General features: G+C 41.2%; 2 protein-coding genes and 1 long non-coding RNA gene across 5 annotated transcripts in view; 1 reads left to right on the top strand and 2 right to left on the bottom strand.

Moving 5' to 3' along the window:
- The window catches only part of vps50 (VPS50 EARP/GARPII complex subunit), a 101,700-nt gene extending 99,037 nt beyond the window's left edge, over positions 1-2,663 (bottom strand). For both annotated transcript variants that reach the window (XM_086192626.1, XM_086192627.1), the window contains exons 1-2: positions 2,509-2,663; positions 2,016-2,084 (exon numbers count right to left, since the gene is read on the bottom strand). In XM_086192626.1, coding sequence (XP_086048752.1) covers positions 2,016-2,084; positions 2,509-2,541 — 102 coding nt within the window. In that variant the 5' untranslated portion in view covers positions 2,542-2,663. The remainder of the gene's footprint in view (positions 1-2,015; positions 2,085-2,508) is intronic.
- On the top strand, positions 1,979-9,993 carry LOC147240892 (uncharacterized). Its single transcript, XR_015111127.1, has 3 exons — positions 1,979-2,110; positions 6,284-6,393; positions 9,792-9,993. It is a non-coding gene; the product is annotated as an uncharacterized LOC147240892 (long non-coding RNA).
- The window catches only part of hepacam2 (HEPACAM family member 2), a 12,123-nt gene continuing 2,252 nt past the window's right edge, over positions 7,581-17,451 (bottom strand). Inside the window, exons 2-10 of one of the 2 annotated variants that reach the window (XM_086192629.1) lie at positions 15,744-15,846; positions 12,573-12,932; positions 12,184-12,471; positions 10,314-10,613; positions 9,775-9,900; positions 9,318-9,339; positions 9,188-9,222; positions 8,431-8,504; positions 7,581-8,326 (exon numbers count right to left, since the gene is read on the bottom strand). In XM_086192629.1, coding sequence (XP_086048755.1) covers positions 8,216-8,326; positions 8,431-8,504; positions 9,188-9,222; positions 9,318-9,339; positions 9,775-9,900; positions 10,314-10,613; positions 12,184-12,471; positions 12,573-12,932; positions 15,744-15,801 — 1,374 coding nt within the window. In that variant the 5' untranslated portion in view covers positions 15,802-15,846 and the 3' untranslated portion in view covers positions 7,581-8,215. Of the gene's footprint in view, positions 8,327-8,430; positions 8,505-9,187; positions 9,223-9,317; positions 9,340-9,774; positions 9,901-10,313; positions 10,614-12,183; positions 12,472-12,572; positions 12,933-15,743; positions 15,938-17,451 lie in introns of those variants that run through there. The other variant, XM_086192628.1, reaches the window with a different exon arrangement.

The following is a 17,451-nucleotide window of genomic DNA, read 5'->3' as shown; positions in this document are numbered from 1 at the left end:
ATTCTACTGCACACTTGTCTATTGCAAAGACTGTTATGTAAATGTTGACCAGGGACTCACAATATTACTGGCGCATCATCGGTATCGGCAAGTAACACACCTTGTTCTGGTCAAGTCTCTTCTTTGGTAAATATATGATTTAGGGGCTTGTTCAAATGTTTTGGAAATAAAGAAAAACTTGTGTTTTACCTGTGTTTTCCATCCATTCATTTTCTACCACTTATCCTGTTATGGGTGGCGGCACGGTGGTTGGCTCCTGTCCAGAATGAACCCCGCCTCTTGCCCGAAAGCCGCTGGGATAGACTCCAGCCCCCCCGCGCGACCCTTAACAGGATAAGCGGAAGAAAATGGATGGATGGATGGATGGATGGATGGATGGATGGATGGGTGGGTGGGTGGCAGGGGGGTGGAGCCTATCCCTGCAGCTTTCAGGCGAGAGGTGGGTTTCACCTTGGACGGGTCCCCAGTCCATCACAGGTCCAACACATAGAGACAGACAACCATTCACACTCACAGTCACACCTACAGTCAATTTAGAGTATCAATCAGCCTCGTCCCCTCTTGATGTCTTTGGACTGTGGGAGGAAGCTGGAGTACCAGAGAGAACCCACACAGGAACAGGGAGAACATGGAGACACACAGAAAGATCCTGTGATGGAGCCGGGACTCAAACCCGGAACCTTCTTTCAGTGAGGGGACAGTGCTGACCACTGCACCACCGTGCCGCCCCTCTAAAATATCAGCATATCAAATATTGCTTCAAAAAATATTAAATATCATGCATCACAATAAACAAATTCCTATGAGTAGAGAACAGATCTGTGCACATGAGTATTTCATGAGTGATGCCCAATTTTATTTATCGGCCCTTAAAAAAAAAAGTATTTTTTATCTTCCTTCACGATAAAAAACATGAAAAAACAGGCGGTTCATTTTTATTTTTGTCCAATCTTGCCAGTGGATTTCCATGTCATATTAGCATGCATCACACATCAGGCCAAGCTGTGCTCGGAGCTAAATTCAAAACAAAGCGGACATCCAAAGCTAAATCTTTAAAAAGAGGCAAATTAAAGCTCTTGAATCAAGCTGGCTGACATCAACCAGCACTGCAAATAAATGAAGTTGGTCACCTTCCAAACGGAATTAGGCGCATTTGTAGAAGGTCAGCACCGCCCGGCAAAGTCAAAGCGATGGCCGCAACTAGCAGCGCATTAAGGTGTGAGTGAGCAACTACGCTGTAGACGTTAAACACTCTGCTGATTTAATCTATCTGCTTCCTGTGACCAAGCATGATTGATGCTGTTTTCAAAGGCTGCCGTGATAAAATGCTAAAATACTGTTACAGCAGACCATACTTCCCTCTGAGAGAAGATGTGAAGGGAGGTCTAGAAGTGATATAAATGGGAGCCGTCACTTTCTTCACAAACTCTTTCGGTCTGATGAAACTAAAACATTTAAGAGAAAGCACTTGAATGTATCATGGGACGCACAAGCCAATAACACACACGTTGTAGAGTTAATCTGCTTCCATTTGGAGCTCTTATGTCAGAACGTTATTATCTAACAACATTTTTATGCGAGGTAACACTTGCAAATACAACTTTGATATCTGAGAACAGAAAAGCAGCAAAAAACATTCAGATGATCGGACAGAACTGCACAGCGAGCGTCCAATCACAGGGATGCAAACAGACGTGATGAGATATCGGATCGGGAAAATCGGCTGCCGATTCCGATATCATTCACTATCTTTTGTTGCAAAATAATTCAATGAGAAGTGCTGCTTGGTTCATGATATGACCTTAAACATGATGAGAACAACAGTAACGGTATTAATAATAAAGGAAAAACACATCAGAAGCGGACAAAAATGTAGGAATGAGAGCAACAAAAGACAATCAGAATGAACTGACACATTTCAAGCCCTTCAGGTCATCTGCTATTCCAGTTCCTACACACAAAATGATACGTGACTCATCAGAGCCAAGCATGTATACAGAGTTGATGGGGTTTACCTTGCTCGGGATCCTCAGGTTCTCCACAGGACTCAGGTCTGCCATGCTCTCCTGGGGGCTTTTCAGACCCTGTCAAAATAAGAAGTACTGTCAAGGTAGGAATGTAACCGATAGTTGTAACCTGTTTGTCACGAGAACCCATAGAGAAAAGTGAGAAAAGGGTGGACAGAAAGGGAGAACCTTGAATGAGTACACTACTCCTTCAAATATTAACTTCCAGCGCAAACCGCTCACTTCCCCAGACGTCTGGTCTCCACAAGTGTTTCTGGTTCTTCACTATTAACTTCTACCTACAAAATGTAGATACTTACTCTAGTGGAACAGTCATAGCTGTGATACAGTCGCTAAACGTCTACCTGCTAAACGCTCCCTTTGACGAGCTCGACGACGAGCTGTCAAATTAGCTTAGCTTAGCTAGCTGTCTGGCTAGCCACCTGCAGCTGTCTGAGACTAACAGCAGGAAGCTCCGCTCCCCGAAACCTGCCTCGCTTACCTGCCGGGCCATAAGAGACTTGATCTTCTGCATTATAATCCTAAAATATGTCCAGCGAGAAAAATGAATGTCTCAAGTTACAGTTAAAGGTTTTCATGTCAACGATGCGCTTCCATCCCTACGAAAGGGAAGCCATAACAGTTAGTTGTCACGTGACTGGTACGACAGGAACCGAGAAATTCCAAAATATCCTGGGAAATGTAGTACGTTTTTATTTTTACGTTTTTTTTTTTAATAAATTTTACTTCTGATCTGAAATGTCGAAAACACAACATTTTTAAAATAAACAAATCGAACGTTGGTTAAAACAGAAAATCTTGTTGTTGCCATATTGCGAATAGATATTTAAAAGTGTTGGAGATTCACACATCTGATCTATGAACTGTCGTCTTCCACCACTGGATGGTAGTAATTTAACATCACAATGTAGTCTCGATTTCGAAATTATTGATGTATTTATGTTCTTTTCTTCCATTCATATGTTGGTGTAAGGTTTGACTTTTTGACATGTTTTGATCAAGGAAAAAATGTGCTGATTTAAAAGAAATTGTCGCTTTATTCAATTTAGCCGCTTTAAGTTCAGGTGTGTTTATATATTTTTTTTTTGTCAAAATAACAGTTAATTTAGCAGATCTACACCATCATGCCCTTTATCGATATCATGACACTCTACATACAAATTGAGATATTGTATTATAAAGCGACAATCACCTCTAACGCTGAGATTTTTCCTTCTTAATTTTTTTTTATCAATATCTCTTAAAAACCATATACAACCTTAAACTGAGCTGTCGTGACATAACCAGACGGTTAATGTGTTTATTAGCAGATTTTAAATACCAAAAAAAGTTTTAAAATATCCACATTCTGCATTTATTTTTTGGAAAGTCATGCAATATCGTTTTTAGAGTTATAAAAATCCAGGGTTTAGAGCTTTCCTGAAGCAATGGAAAAGAATTTAAGTTGAAAACATACTTGATGTCAAAATAGTTTGGAAAAGGAAACGATCTTCAAGGCAGAAATAAAACCCATTATAAGCCTCCACAGTTTAAGTCTTTTCAGTTTCAAAGAATAGAAGCTGCAGGCAAAATATCAAAATAAGAAAAAGACTCTTAGAAAATTTGGATTAAAACATTTTTTGATTATCAGTACACAAAGCACATGATCTTCTTTAAAAAAAAAAGTGCAATAATAGATTAAAGCCTGTAAGATACTGGATTTTTTAGCTGATGCTCATATGTTCTACAATTACAAAAGAAAAATGAATCCCCTCGCAAAAGTTTTGTTGTTTTTTTTTTCATTTTTGACACGTATGTAATCAGAATTTTACTGTAGTTGCAGCTAAGTTCAACAAAATACTTTTAAAAGGACTTAGCATAAGGTTTGTTATGAGCTGATAGAAAATGTAGAGTAAATTAATATCATCATGTCTACATGAAAGTGCTGCTTTGGTGCTGTGATAACAATGATGAAGTATTGAATGTTATAATGCATGTAATAATGACAGCATTTCTTTTATTTCATAACTATTATTCTATAATAGGGTTTGTTTTTTGTAGAAATAAGATGTAACGTACATAAATATATTCACGTATGCTATTGTAGACTCTGCGTCATGTGGCTCATACACCTTGAACTTTCCCACATTTTGTCACATTATGACCACAAAAAATATATATTTTATTGGAATTTTATGTGAAAAACCAACACAAAGGGGCACAAAATTGTGAAGTACAAAGAAAATTGCACACGATTTTCAATTTTTTTACAAAATAAAAATGCTGAAGAGTGCAAAAGTATTCAGCCCCCCCTGAGTCAGCACTTGTGGAACCTCCTTTCGCTGCAATTGCAGCTGCAAGTCATTTGGGGTTTGTCTGTACCAGCTTCGCACATCTAGAGACTGAAATTTTTGCCCATTCTTCTTTGTAAAACAGTTCAAGCTAGGCAGGTTAGATGGAGAGTGCTTGTGAATGGCAGTTTTCAGATCTTGCCACAGATTCTCACTTGGACTTCGATCTGGACTTTGACCAGGCCAGTTATAACACATGAACATGTTTTGTTTTAAACCATTCCATTGTTGCCCCGGCTTTGTGTTTAGGGTCGTTGTCCTGCTGGAAGGTGAACCTCCGCCCCAGTCTCATCTTTTGCAGACTCTAACAGGTTTTCTTCCAAGATTGCCCTGTATTTGACTCCATCCATCTTCCCATCAAGTTTGACCATCTTCTCTGTCCCTGCTGAAGAGAAGCGCCCCGGAGCCTGATGCTGTTACCACCATGTTTGACAGTGGGGGTGGTGTGTTCAGAGTGACGTGCAGTGTTAAGCCTGGTTTATGCTTCTGCATTGCGGCGTCGCCACGACGCCATCACTGAGCATTTATAGTTCTGCGTCGAGGGAACGCGTTGCTCTGCAATTCACCGCCAAGCCGCTAGGGGGGTGTGGCTGTGTCTTTGTATGGTTTCGGGGGCTCTTGTCGTATTCCAAAACAAAACTATTTCCAACAGAAAGTCCAGTGCTTCTCTTTGAACAACTGTTTGCTTTCATGAATCAAACTGTAAACTTTGAACATGACTTCTAGCGGCCATTTTCCTCCGGAGACGCACATATTTGTCGCGGAGGTTCCTCCACCTCCTCATGCATTCGGTGACCTCTGAGCGGACCAATCGCAGTCCTTGACGTTCATGTCACGATGCGTCGACGCGAAGTGTAGTCAGGATTTTTTGGAGGTGCACGTCAGGCTACGCCTTAGGGTCGGCGTAGGGGTCTGCGTCGACGGCGACGCAGAAGCATAAACCAGGCTTTAGTTTTCAACCCACATAGCGTTTTGCATTTAGGCCCAAAAGTTCAATTTTGGTCTCATCTGACCAGAGCACCTTCCTCCACATGTTTGCTGTGCCCACACATGGCTTCTGGCAAACTGCAAACAGGACGTCTTACAGTTTTCTTTAACAATGACTTTTTCCTTTCGACTCTTCCATAAAGGCCAGATTTGTGCAGTGCTGTACGCAACCAATAGTTGTCCTATAGACAGATTCCCCCACCTGAGCTGTGGGTCTCTGCACCTACAGGGGCAGAGACCCTGCTTTTAAACCTCTCCACAACTTTATCCCTGACCTGTCTGGTGTGTTCCTTGCACTTCATGATGCTGTTTGCACCCCAATATTCGCTTAACAAACCTCTGAGGCGTCACAGGACAGCTGTATTTGTTCTGAGATTAGATTACACACAGGTGGACTCTATTTAGTCATCCGGTCAACATTCGATCAGTCAGCAATCATCAGGTGACTTCTGAAGCTAATTGTTTGCACTCAGAGAAAAGGGGGTTGAATACTTTGGCACACTTTGCAGTTTTTAATTTGTAAAAAAAAAAAAATTCAAAATCACATGTAATTCTCTTTGCACTTCACAACTGTGTGCCACTTTGTATTGGTCTTTAACATAAAATTCAAAAAAAAAAATTATGTTTGTGGTCGTAACGTGTAAAGTTCAAGGGGTATGAAGACTTTTGCAAACCACTGTAGCTGCGCCTTGGCCAGGCAGTTAGATGCGTCTCAGTCTTACAAACCGTTCCAAATCATTAGAAATCCGACCCACTGCGCAGGCTGTATAATTGCCCCTGTAGGTGTTACTTTGAGCTGCACTTGGTTAAAAGCCGGCAGCATGCAGCAGACAGAAGGCACTGTGAGCTCTAGTTCCTGGTTAATGATGCCCCGGGCTATTTCCCAGTCAAATGAAGGTGAGTTTGCTCTCCTTAGGTGAATTTTCTCTTGTTTGTTAGGCTTTCATCCACAGCGTGGAGCCTCCCTCAAAGCATACACTGAGACGGAACAGATGGCAGCTCCTACCCGGAGATGCCACCACAAAGACGCAGCACACTGACTCGGTCAGGTCAGAAGCTATAATTAGAGCAGGATTCAATAACCTGCTAATTATTATGCAGGCGCTATCACGACCCACTGCACGTTATGGCAGCATGGAGACTTTCAATCAATCATTAACAATAGAGTGATTATTATATACCAACTATTTCTACATCTATCTCAAGAAAAACATTACATACTGTTCAAATATCATCATGAATACATTTTTAATCAATTCAAATTATGTATCAATATCCTGCAATCCTTTGCATTTTCTTTGAAAACACACTTTTTGCCTTCTCTGTTTCTTTATGAGCAAAGGGGAGCTGCTTTGTTTTGTTATTGCTTTGAGGGTGTGTGTGTGTGTGTGTGTGTGTGTGTGTGTGTGTGTGTATGTGTGTGTGTAAGAGAGAGAGAGATGGTGAAAACATATGTAACTACAATCATGTATACACCATCAAATTTCTAATAGGAGTAGTTTTCAGAAGTACTGAAGAGGCCAAGAGAGTTGTACTAGTAGTACTGTAGTAGTAGTGCTGATATTAGTAGCAATATTAGTAGTAGTAGTAGGAGCAGTAGGAGTAAAGACAAACAATGGTTTTATAATGAGCTGAAAAAAATTGTTCCTCCATGACATCTTGGAGTCTGGTTCTCTCCGAGTTTGTCTTTTCTTCCCTTGCTGTTAATCACACACACCCGCACACACACACACACACACACACACACACACACACACACACACTCACACACACATGCACACAAAAGGACTTGGATTTCTTATCCACACATGACAAGGTGCCAGCAGAAGCAGGTGGAGGGCACTCTACCACCTACTGAACCGTCCGTCTGTTCCCGCCTGTCTCCGCATCACGCCAGGTACACAGCATACCAATGCAGCAACACTGAGTGAAACAAACACGGGACAACAGTTTTCGGACCACAATAACAACTCCTATACTTGTGAGACATCAGACAATGAGTGATAAACAGCAGAACAGCTGACATCTTAGCTTGGTCTGCAAAATGTACTTGAGGATGTGTGAGAATGTTCTTTTTAAGCCTGGACTGCTGCCATTGTCAGTGAGTTTTAACTTCAGCTTCAGTTCAAAACACAGTCCAGTATATTGTTGTAGATATAAGTACATCCATAAGTAGACATTGCCCAGATTAATAAACAGTTGTAGCTTTTAATAAAGTACAAAACAATATGTACAGTCACTTAAGAATCATTTGTCTTGTTCCAGCCTTCACAATCACATCCACGCTGAGCAGAAAAATGCTACATTAGTGGAAACAGTTTTTTTGAACTACAAGAATAAATAGAATGGAGTAAAACATTGATATAGAACAATATAATATGTTTCAGTATAACTCATATACAATATTTACACTTGAAGCAAAACACACTATTTTTCATAAAGGAAAAACGCATTCATCAACACATTTCTCACAAAACAGACTCTTTTTTGGAAAAAAATCTTATATTAAAATGATATATTCAATTACACTGAGATGGCAAATTTTAAAAAAAAGTTATTTCCAAAGATATATTAATGGGAATTTCTCCCTTAAGGTAACGACATCCTCTAATTAACAAAAGAAGGTCTATGTAGGACTTGCTTGGTTTCCTATGTGATCCAGATCCATTTTCACATACAAATATTACACAAAACATGAACGTTCGAGATAGAAAACATCAGTCCTCAATTCTGGACACCAACAGTGCACGGCTGAGTCGTGTGCTCACACAAGTGTCCTTCATCTCTTGTGCAAATAAAGTGAGCCACCTACTCCAGTAAGAAAACAAAACAAAAAAAAGCTTGACAAGAGTCTTTAAGTTGCATCTGAATTTACTTCAACAAACTGTGGCTGGGAGTTTCCGGAACCTGCCTTATCACATCATAGATGGTGGTGTGCATATCCTGAACGGACTCCAGGTGAGCCAGGGACCTGCATGACGCCTGGAGGGAAAAAAATAAGACTAAAAAAGAGCAAACAAAACAAAACAAAACAACTTTTGTTTTATCACTGAATCAATTTTAAATGTACAAAAGGAAAGAAATACCTGTGCAGATTCATTTTTCCCAGGTATTGAGACAAACTCGTAGATGCCAAAGTCTTCCGTTGCATCCTCGTGACCTATTTGAAACCGAAACCTGGATTAAAGCTGGTCCAATAGTAGCCTAGCTCTGAGGGCGGATTCACACCAGGAAAGTCCTTTGGTCCGCTGTTTTTGGTTGGAACCAAAATATAATGTTTCTTTTTTGGTTTGGTGCGGTTCCTTTTCACATTGCAATTTTCGCACCGCACCAGAGTTTGTTTGGAAGCAAACTGTGACCACCTCTCCGCCTGGTTCTCGGCCCGGCTGTTTCATCCGCACCAGAGTTTGATGGTTTGTATTCAGCATTTTTTTTCATTTGGTTTGAACCAAACAAGGAAGTTATGAATATGCCCTTAAATAACCATACCATTTAGGTGTAGAGTAAAGATTTTTCAAAAGCCCAGTTCGACCAATATGTCATACAGTTCTGCCTCAGAAATAACTCAATTATGGCAGCGCCTTTTTGATCCAGAAAAGAAAATACAAAAAGATGAGAACGTCTTCAAGTAGATACTAGTACAGCGCATTGACAGCTAATAGTATGAGTGTAGCTTCACCAGCAGTTATTGTACTGATGTAGAAGCAGACACTGCATAAGATCAACAATAAAACAATATGATGTTCATTAATTTCGTGTACAGGAAGTGATTACTAGCCAAAACAGACATATTCATAGTGGTTAGTATCTTTGACGGCAGCAGTGTTTGGCATCACAACTTACCTGAGCGATGTGGCCGTTTCTGCTCTGACAGCGGTCTGCAAAAAAAAAAGAGGCAAATAATAAGGTTGAAAGATGAAACTTATCAAGTATTTAGAGTCCAGTTGTCAGTGGGTATAACCAAGCCTCTCACCTGTTGTAGATGCTCATGAGCACTGTTGATAAGGGAGGGAGAGAGACAACAGGAAGTTGATATTTGCATTTGTCATTTACATTTGTGGTGCATGTTAAGATCGCTGAGCAACAAGCCTGTGTCCCTGTTTTAATTGTTGATTTATATCTGGGTGAAATATTCTCTCCTCCAAATATTTGATGAGTCATCCTGCACTGAGGGGCTAATATCGCGCCCCACGGGAATGCTCACTCCTCACCTAATGTTTAATATTCACATCTCAGCCATTCTGATTTCAACCAGGTCACTAGTAAACTGTCAACTGCCTGGGTGGGGTCTCTTTGTGTGTGTGTGTGTGTGTGTGTGTGTGTGTGTGTGTGTGTGTGTGTGTGTGTGTGTGTGTGTGTGTGTGTGTGGTCTAGCTTTATTGCTATAAATCTATTAGTGTCAGCAGCAGAAGCAGCAAAGCTCGTCTAACCTCTCTTGGGATGGCAGGTTCTCCTGAGGAAAACGAGCAGCATAGAGCCGATGATGAACAACGAGCAGACGGCAATGACTGCCAGAGGCGATATAGAGCCGTCCGTCCGTGTGTGCTTCTCTTTACCTGTACACAAACACAGCATTGATTTAAGTATTCGGATTTTCTTTTTATTTTCAATGTCAAATAAAAATGATGTCATGACTTCTGTTGACTAAATAAACAGCATATTGAATCATAAACAGAGAACCTTCCTCAGTATCACCAAGACAACATATCAATGTCCCAGTCAGCACACAGAAACTCTACATGCTATAAAACTTAGTCAACAAATACAACAGCTGTTATCCTCTGTTTACTTTCCCAGCCACTGAACTTTAATACAGACACGGGCAGCGGATCCTAGCAACACAGATAAAACGCAGCTTTCATTCATATCTCATGGTTTCACTTCTCGGCTGCTGCTAACTTCCCATTGTTTGTCACTGTCGAGCTGCATATCTCATAGCTTTGAATATGATTGCCCAAAAAAACTCCACCTGTGCCTAAGCTGGCCACCACCAGAGTAAACTGGGCCTCGTCCTGTTTCTGTGTCACGTTGTTGAAGGCACGGCAAAGGTACTCCTCAGCCTGGGCCAGTCTGTAGGAGACCACCTCTAAACGAGGGCCCTCCGTGATGACCTGCGTCGTGTTGCGGCTCTTGGAGATCCAAACATAGCTGTTGGGTGGGTTGGAATCAGCCTGGCATTCAAAGAAGACCAGTTCTCCAGGGTTGATGGTAAACACCTCCCCTGTGCGGAGGCCTTGGCCGGAGTTCACCTCCAGGTTGTAGGGGCCATCTGTTGGGGGGGTGGGGTCAGGGAAACATGACAGTTTACCTTCAAAATTATGCTTTATGATACAAACTGGATCCTTGCTAGGAATGATCTCATTTCAAGGCTTAAAAAGGTTAAAGAAACTTTTGTCTACAAGGTCACAAGAAAAAAAATGAGCGTATCCTTCTCTATTAATACGTATTGTAAGCAAGTGTGTGTATGTGTGTGTGTGTGTGTGTGTGTGTGTGTGTGTGTGTGTGTGTGTGTGTAAGCGCGCGCACATGCGTGACTTAGAATGGTGTACATTCAACAACTGGAAATAGACTCGTTTTTCTAACTGAGCTGAATCAAGCATTTATGAAGGGCTCTATTGTGCGTCTCACTGCTAAGGGCTTAAGTGTATTGAATATCTCGTCCTTCGATTGTTGCACAGTGCTGTCAGATGCTTTAATCAGACAGAGGTGACACAATTCTTCCTCCTCTGCTAAATCTAAAAGCTTTCAAGATTCATCATTACGTAATATAATGACATCATCTGCTCAGTTTGCTCAGTAAAATCAGTGCTACATTTCAGATTATCTCATAATACACATAGAATACAATTTACTATACCAAGTAATACAAATACAAAAGTCCCTTCTCATTCAACGTGGTAATGAAAATGCTTCTGCTTCTTCTGCATCTCTAGTCCAGATGGTTAGGAAAAAAATTGTCTGTCAACTTTCAACCACAACATCATCTCAGCATGTGTGAATCTCGTTGCTATGAAGACTCACTTGTGATATATGTGGTTTGTTTTACACAGGAAATGAGATAAATGTATCAGCTACGCTTAAAAATGAGACGTGCGAGCGATGTAGTCGCTGCCAGGGGTGCATCCTTGTTTGCAGGATGCTACTGAGCACTAACATAAACACGCTCGATCGATACAAATCAGAGACTTCACTCTACTGGTGCAGCCGCTGTGTTAACGCACCGCCCGTCTTTCACAGGTTCATGACCTAGTGTCAAAAAAATTCTCAATCTTGGTTCTGTCTCATGAACTGACCTGAGAAGAAGGGAGGGGTGGTGGATGAGATATCATCACGGTTCACAAGAAAGGCAGAAGTATTTCCTGGTCCAGTATTTTTATTAAATCCTGGCGTATACTATTTTGTTGATACCGCACTTGTGTAACTGCACTATTTTAACAGAAAGAAAAGATTCTATGTGGGGAAGCTTCACACAAAACCAGGGACATTTTAACCCTCTTAACCCCAGTTATGTTGTGTAAAATCAGGTGTTTGAGTGGGAAAGAACTCCCAGTTGCAGGTCAGTTCATTTTAAGGTAAAATTGTTATAAAAATGTCCTTTTAAGGTGGATTACACCCTCACACTTGATTTTTCTGTGACAAACAGATGCTAAATATTAAATGTGGAACCATCTTGGTCAAAAGTCACAGAAGAAGAAGATACAGCTGAACTAAAGAGCTGCATTTTTAGAGATTGAATAATCCTCTTAAAATAAACACAAAAACATGCATGTATATTCATTCATTCATTCATTTTCTGCATGTGATTCCTATAAATAAACCAGAAAAGGAGCAGTACTCACAGTAGATGTTGAGTTCCACTGCCCTGCTGTACCGGCTGTGGCTGACTGGGTTGCTGGCCACACACCGGTAAGTTCCCTTGTCCTGTTTTCTCACAGGACTGATAAACAGCACTGACATGTTTTTGGAGAAATGGTATCTGTCACTGAGACCCAGTGCCACATTATCCCTCAGCCACTGAAACACAACTCTAGTTCCTCTTTCCACGGTACAAGTCAATGTAACGTTGGCCTTATCTTCCACAACTGCGTACGATGGGTTCTTGTCGATGACCGGTGTGGACACAGGAACTGAAAAAGACACAAAAACGAGTGTTTAAATGAACTGGGACCTTTTTTTCCATATGTAGCATCAAAAAGGAAACAAATTGACCGTTTAAATAAACGCTCACCATCCACGGTCACATGTACTGTTCTCTCCTCCTTGATGACCTGCCCTGTCTTGTTATGGAACTCTATGTTGAGGTTTAAGTGATAATCCCCCTCGTGATTATGGTTTAGTTTGTGAATCAGCAAGGAAATATTGGGTTCTCTAAAGAGGAGATGGTTGCGGTACGACATGTCAGTGATGGCTGACTCTTTGGTGAAGGTCACTAGCGTGGTCCTAATGCCGCTGGGGGTGGTGTGGGACCACGTTCCCTGGATCTCAGCCTCGTCCAGCTGGAAGTAAGTCTCCACAGGCAGGAGCAGGGACTTCCCCTCGATGCCGTGGTGGACCAAAGAAGGCATGTGAATGAACTTGGAGCTGACCTCTGTGTGAGAGGAAGAGGATGGGAGAGGAAGGACACAGGGTTATTTCAGTGTTTCCCTGCTAATGTTAGCTAGCTCAGCTTTTTCAGCTTGTGTAACACAATGCAGTAAACTTCATCTCTAGTAGTAAAGGTAAAAGTTGGAATAATTCATTAAATGTCAAAAAAAGTGACTGCAACCTGCCTGCCTTCTTGGAGGCTTCTGGTCGATTTAAATGTATTACATCACCTATATTTAGGAACAGTATGAAAACTATTAAGTGAGGAAATTCAGAGAAAAAATTCTGTCTTGATTGACAAGCATGGGTTTATATTTATTGTTGGGTTTTTTGGGGGTGTCCCGGTTGATTTGCAACCTTTTTATTTCCACTTTCAATGATCATTAATCAGCTTGCATTGTCATCGTATTTCTGATGATGTGACACGCTGTGTTAGCTTCACCATTTCTTGTTCAAAATCAAATTCGACACTTTTTCAGTAAAACTCTGTTCGAATCTTATTCCGGTCATATCTGATGAAACCACTTATCTCCCAATATTATCAAAAATAATCATCATGTAGGCCTTTTTTTAATGTTCCTCATAAATCAGCAATACAGTTTATGTCTATCTTTACAAACATTCAATCTACACGATGTCTTAAAGAAAGCTAAAAATAGAAAAAAAGAACTCCGTACTCGCGTACAAAAGTAACTGCATCAGACGTACAATATTTTCTTATAACAGTTGTGATACATTTACACTGCACGCTAAACAATGTAATGATTTCTCATCAATTTTTCTGTTATTTATCCAGCAAAATTGGAAGCCGGTGTATTTAAAACAACTGGATAGCATTTAGGGTAATAAATGAATAAAAGATGAACTCAGGTGTATTTTGACTATCTAATCATCTCATCTGCATCCTCATCTTCAACACTGCCCAGGTCCTGAAATTCTGATGAGTTAATATTGACTTAGCACATTACCAAGAATCATTGCTGTCAAACAAGAAAAAAAAATTGTCTCAGTGCAAAACAAACACTTCGCCTTGGTAAGTAACTGGATTAACGGTTGATCTACTGCACCTCGCTGTCTGTTTGAGCGCTGGGTTGTTGCCAGGTCACTTTGTTGGAGACTCAAAACACAACACAGTTAAAAAAACACACACACACACACACACACAGGAGCAGTCAGTGCAGATACTATCATTTCAGGTGACTGTGACATACAGTCGTTTTCTTTATATTATATTCAGAGGGCTTTAGTCTTCGGTGTCATCTGACTACTTTGAGAGACATTCTATGAGCATTTTTTTTGACAAGTTGAAGTTTAAAAGTGATACGAATTCATTTCACTGTTAGGATGCCAGGTTGAGAAGTGCAGCAGAATGTGAGTAGGAAGTGTTACTGTGATACAAACTTTGTGTTTGTTCACTTTAATCTTTACTAATTGTCCTTTTCTGGTGCTCGTATCATTTGTCCCGCTTGGATCGTGTCCCTGGATTTACATCCTCTTTCATCCAACGTGCAAAAAAAGAAAAAAGACAAGGGGAGAAAGAAAAATACTCATGAAAATGTGCAGTAACATTTTAATTAACTGAATTTTTATTTTTTTATGCAGTAAACGTTTGATGATTGAATAAGTGAAGCATTTTCATACATTTTTGCTCAGTTTCTATTATTTTTACACAGGTACTATCACACATACACCTCAATCTCTGACAGCTTTTTGTCTTCGGCCCTGCTAACCGGACCCTACTTCCTCCTAAGGGATGTCCAGCTGGTGTCGGCCATGTTACTAATCACAATAGATTCTTTTGTCTGTTTGGTGTTATGTTCTAAATAATAAATGCAGCGCTGACACCCTTTCGACACGTTCCCCTCACACACAGGCCTGCAGGCTAGTATGAGTGTGTGTGTGTGTGTGTGTGTGTGTGTGTGTGTGTGTGTGTCCTGCCAGTAGCAGGAGTGTGCCTTCGTTTACACCAGCTGACACTTGCTGAAAAGGCAGAAGTGTGCCCAGCCCGCTCCTTCACTGTTGTCCCCAAACAAGACGTGGATTGTTATGGTGATAAGGTGCAGTGACAGAAGATACTGAGCTTTAGGTGAAAGGACATCTGCATGAGTGGTCACACACACACACACACACACACACACACACACACACACACACACACACACACACACACACACACACACACACACACACACACACACCACAAATAAACATTCAAGGTACTGAAGTCCACACACATTCAAACAACTGCAGAGATCTACAAGCACCTGCCCTCTCACTACTCTCACACAGGTTGTTTGGATACTAAATAAAATCACGCGGTGCGTGTCCAAGGGAGGGTGCACCACCGTCTTCTGTCTACATTTAGATGAGGCAAATATTGCTCCTTAAGGAGAGTGGATAACATAACCATCAAAGAGAGTGTATGTTTAAGGCACTTAGTTAGAGGGTCATGTGGTGTGTGTTGATAAATGTCGGTTATCACTGAGTCACATTGCTTTGGCCTATGGAGGTCACTTCTTCTTTCCACTGACTGTTTCCTTTTATCTTCCTTTTTCAGCCAACAATAGTAAAGAAGCTAATTCTGTCAAGTCACCAGGTTAGAAGGAAGCAAGCTTCAAAAATTCAAAACCTTTCGAAGCAACAGTGTCATTATATTAATATTGTCTGATTTTATAAAACAAAGAATCCCAGTAAACACTATGTCTTTAAACGCCACAAAACTCAAGCAAACATCAAGTACTTGCTCAACTCAGTTTGATCCTGCCAACCAAACGCACGCAGCAACCACTGCTATAGCTACATCAACACAACTCACCTGTAAAGATGATCAGAACCAAGCAGACATAAAGCAACGTTCCTCCTGTGGCCTCCATGGCATCTTATCCTCCGGGGATGTGTGTGGACCTCTGACAAGTAGACTGGGAGTAAGGGATGTAGGAGGGAGGAGAGAGAGGTGGTAGAGAAAAGAGGAGGAGGAGGAGAGATGGGACTGCTTGTGGTGATACATTTGCCAGGGAAATAAGAGGAGCTAGCTTCAGCCCGCGTGCCGCCACCCAGCACCTCAGCCCCTCCCACGAGGACACAAGGAGGTAGAGGTCCACCTGGCTGAGTGACAGGACATTATGGTCCTCACACACACACACACACACACACACACACACACACACACACACACACACACACACACACACACACACACACACAAAACACACGGTTTCCCTAAGGCTGGGGGTTTCATTCAGTCAAAGAGACCTGTGAGTGTAAAAGAAGCAAGAGGGGAATGGAAGCTGATTCTTTACGTTGCAGCTGTCTGCTTCACTCCCTCAGGCCTGTGAAACAAAGGCCGAGCAGACAGACGGTATCCAGGCTTTTAACTGCTAAAATCTTGTTCCGTTAGAGAACTTTCCAGCATGATTTTTTTGTGGTAACAAGATGAACTGATACTGAGATACAACTGAGGAATATTGCCCTGACACCAACGCAACATAACGCTGACCTTCAAGATGCCCTCAGGTGACAGTCTCTCATCAAGATGTCGAGGGATACACATTTACATTGACCACATTTTCATATTGTTTTTCAGCCCCAGGGGAGACTTTGCTAGTGAAGAAAAAAAATTCAACAACACCAAAAAATACGTGCATACTTTTGGTCTCTCGTGCAGTTGATGAAAACTGCTCTCTCAAACATTTGCTTGTTGGGTATAGCAGAGCAAAAAAGAGGTATGTATGTGTGCTTTACAGAGAAATGTCACATGACGACACTCACTATACCCCTTTAGTTTCATGTACTGAAGTGTTTTCCGTCCTCTGAAAGGATGTGCTGATGAGCTTGGGATGGAGTGAATGAATTAAGCCATTGTGGGGGTGTAAATAAGTGCCTCGTTTGGTGATGGCACCATGGAATGACTATTTACGGAGAAGATGAAGGATAAATGGTTAAAACTGGGGGTTTTATATCATATCAATTAGGTATTTGTTCAAGCGAACATGTGATGAGGCAACAGTCATCAAGTGAAGTTTGATCTACATTTAGCAAATCAAACTCAGACTGGAACATCTGTTCGCTCTCAATCTCAATCTCCAGGGAATTTTCTTAACAAAGATAGATTGATAAAATGTGATATTATATTAAAATGTTTCATACTTGTGCTTTTTGAAGCCAGTTTTTCCACAACAAAAGCTGCAAATTTCCATTTCTCCTTTAGATGGGGTCAGTGCACCATTCACAAGACCAAGTCACCCAACGGAGCTCAACAACTCAAAGCCAAATATTTGTAAGACTCATTACAGCATGGTATGGATCTTTTCCCAGCCTGTCTGGTTTGTAACCTTATAAACTGAGGCAATGTATAGAGCCTGTATATACATGCAATTATGATGTTGGTCACAATGAAAGGTCAGAAAAGCAAGCAAAAAAAAGATCTTTTATTCTATTTCTATTTTTCAGGATCCCTCACATGCATCCTGAGACCACTGCTGCTTGACTTGTGGCTTTGAGCCTTCAAAATAGGCTTCCTTTGT

The sequence above is a fragment of the Aulostomus chinensis genome, chromosome 22 (assembly GCF_037954235.1).
Source record: "Aulostomus chinensis isolate RoL2024-O1b breed Wild chromosome 22, RoL_Achi_v1.0, whole genome shotgun sequence".
Lineage (NCBI taxonomy): Eukaryota > Metazoa > Chordata > Actinopteri > Syngnathiformes > Aulostomidae > Aulostomus > Aulostomus chinensis.
This window is presented reverse-complemented; position numbering and strand designations above follow the sequence as displayed.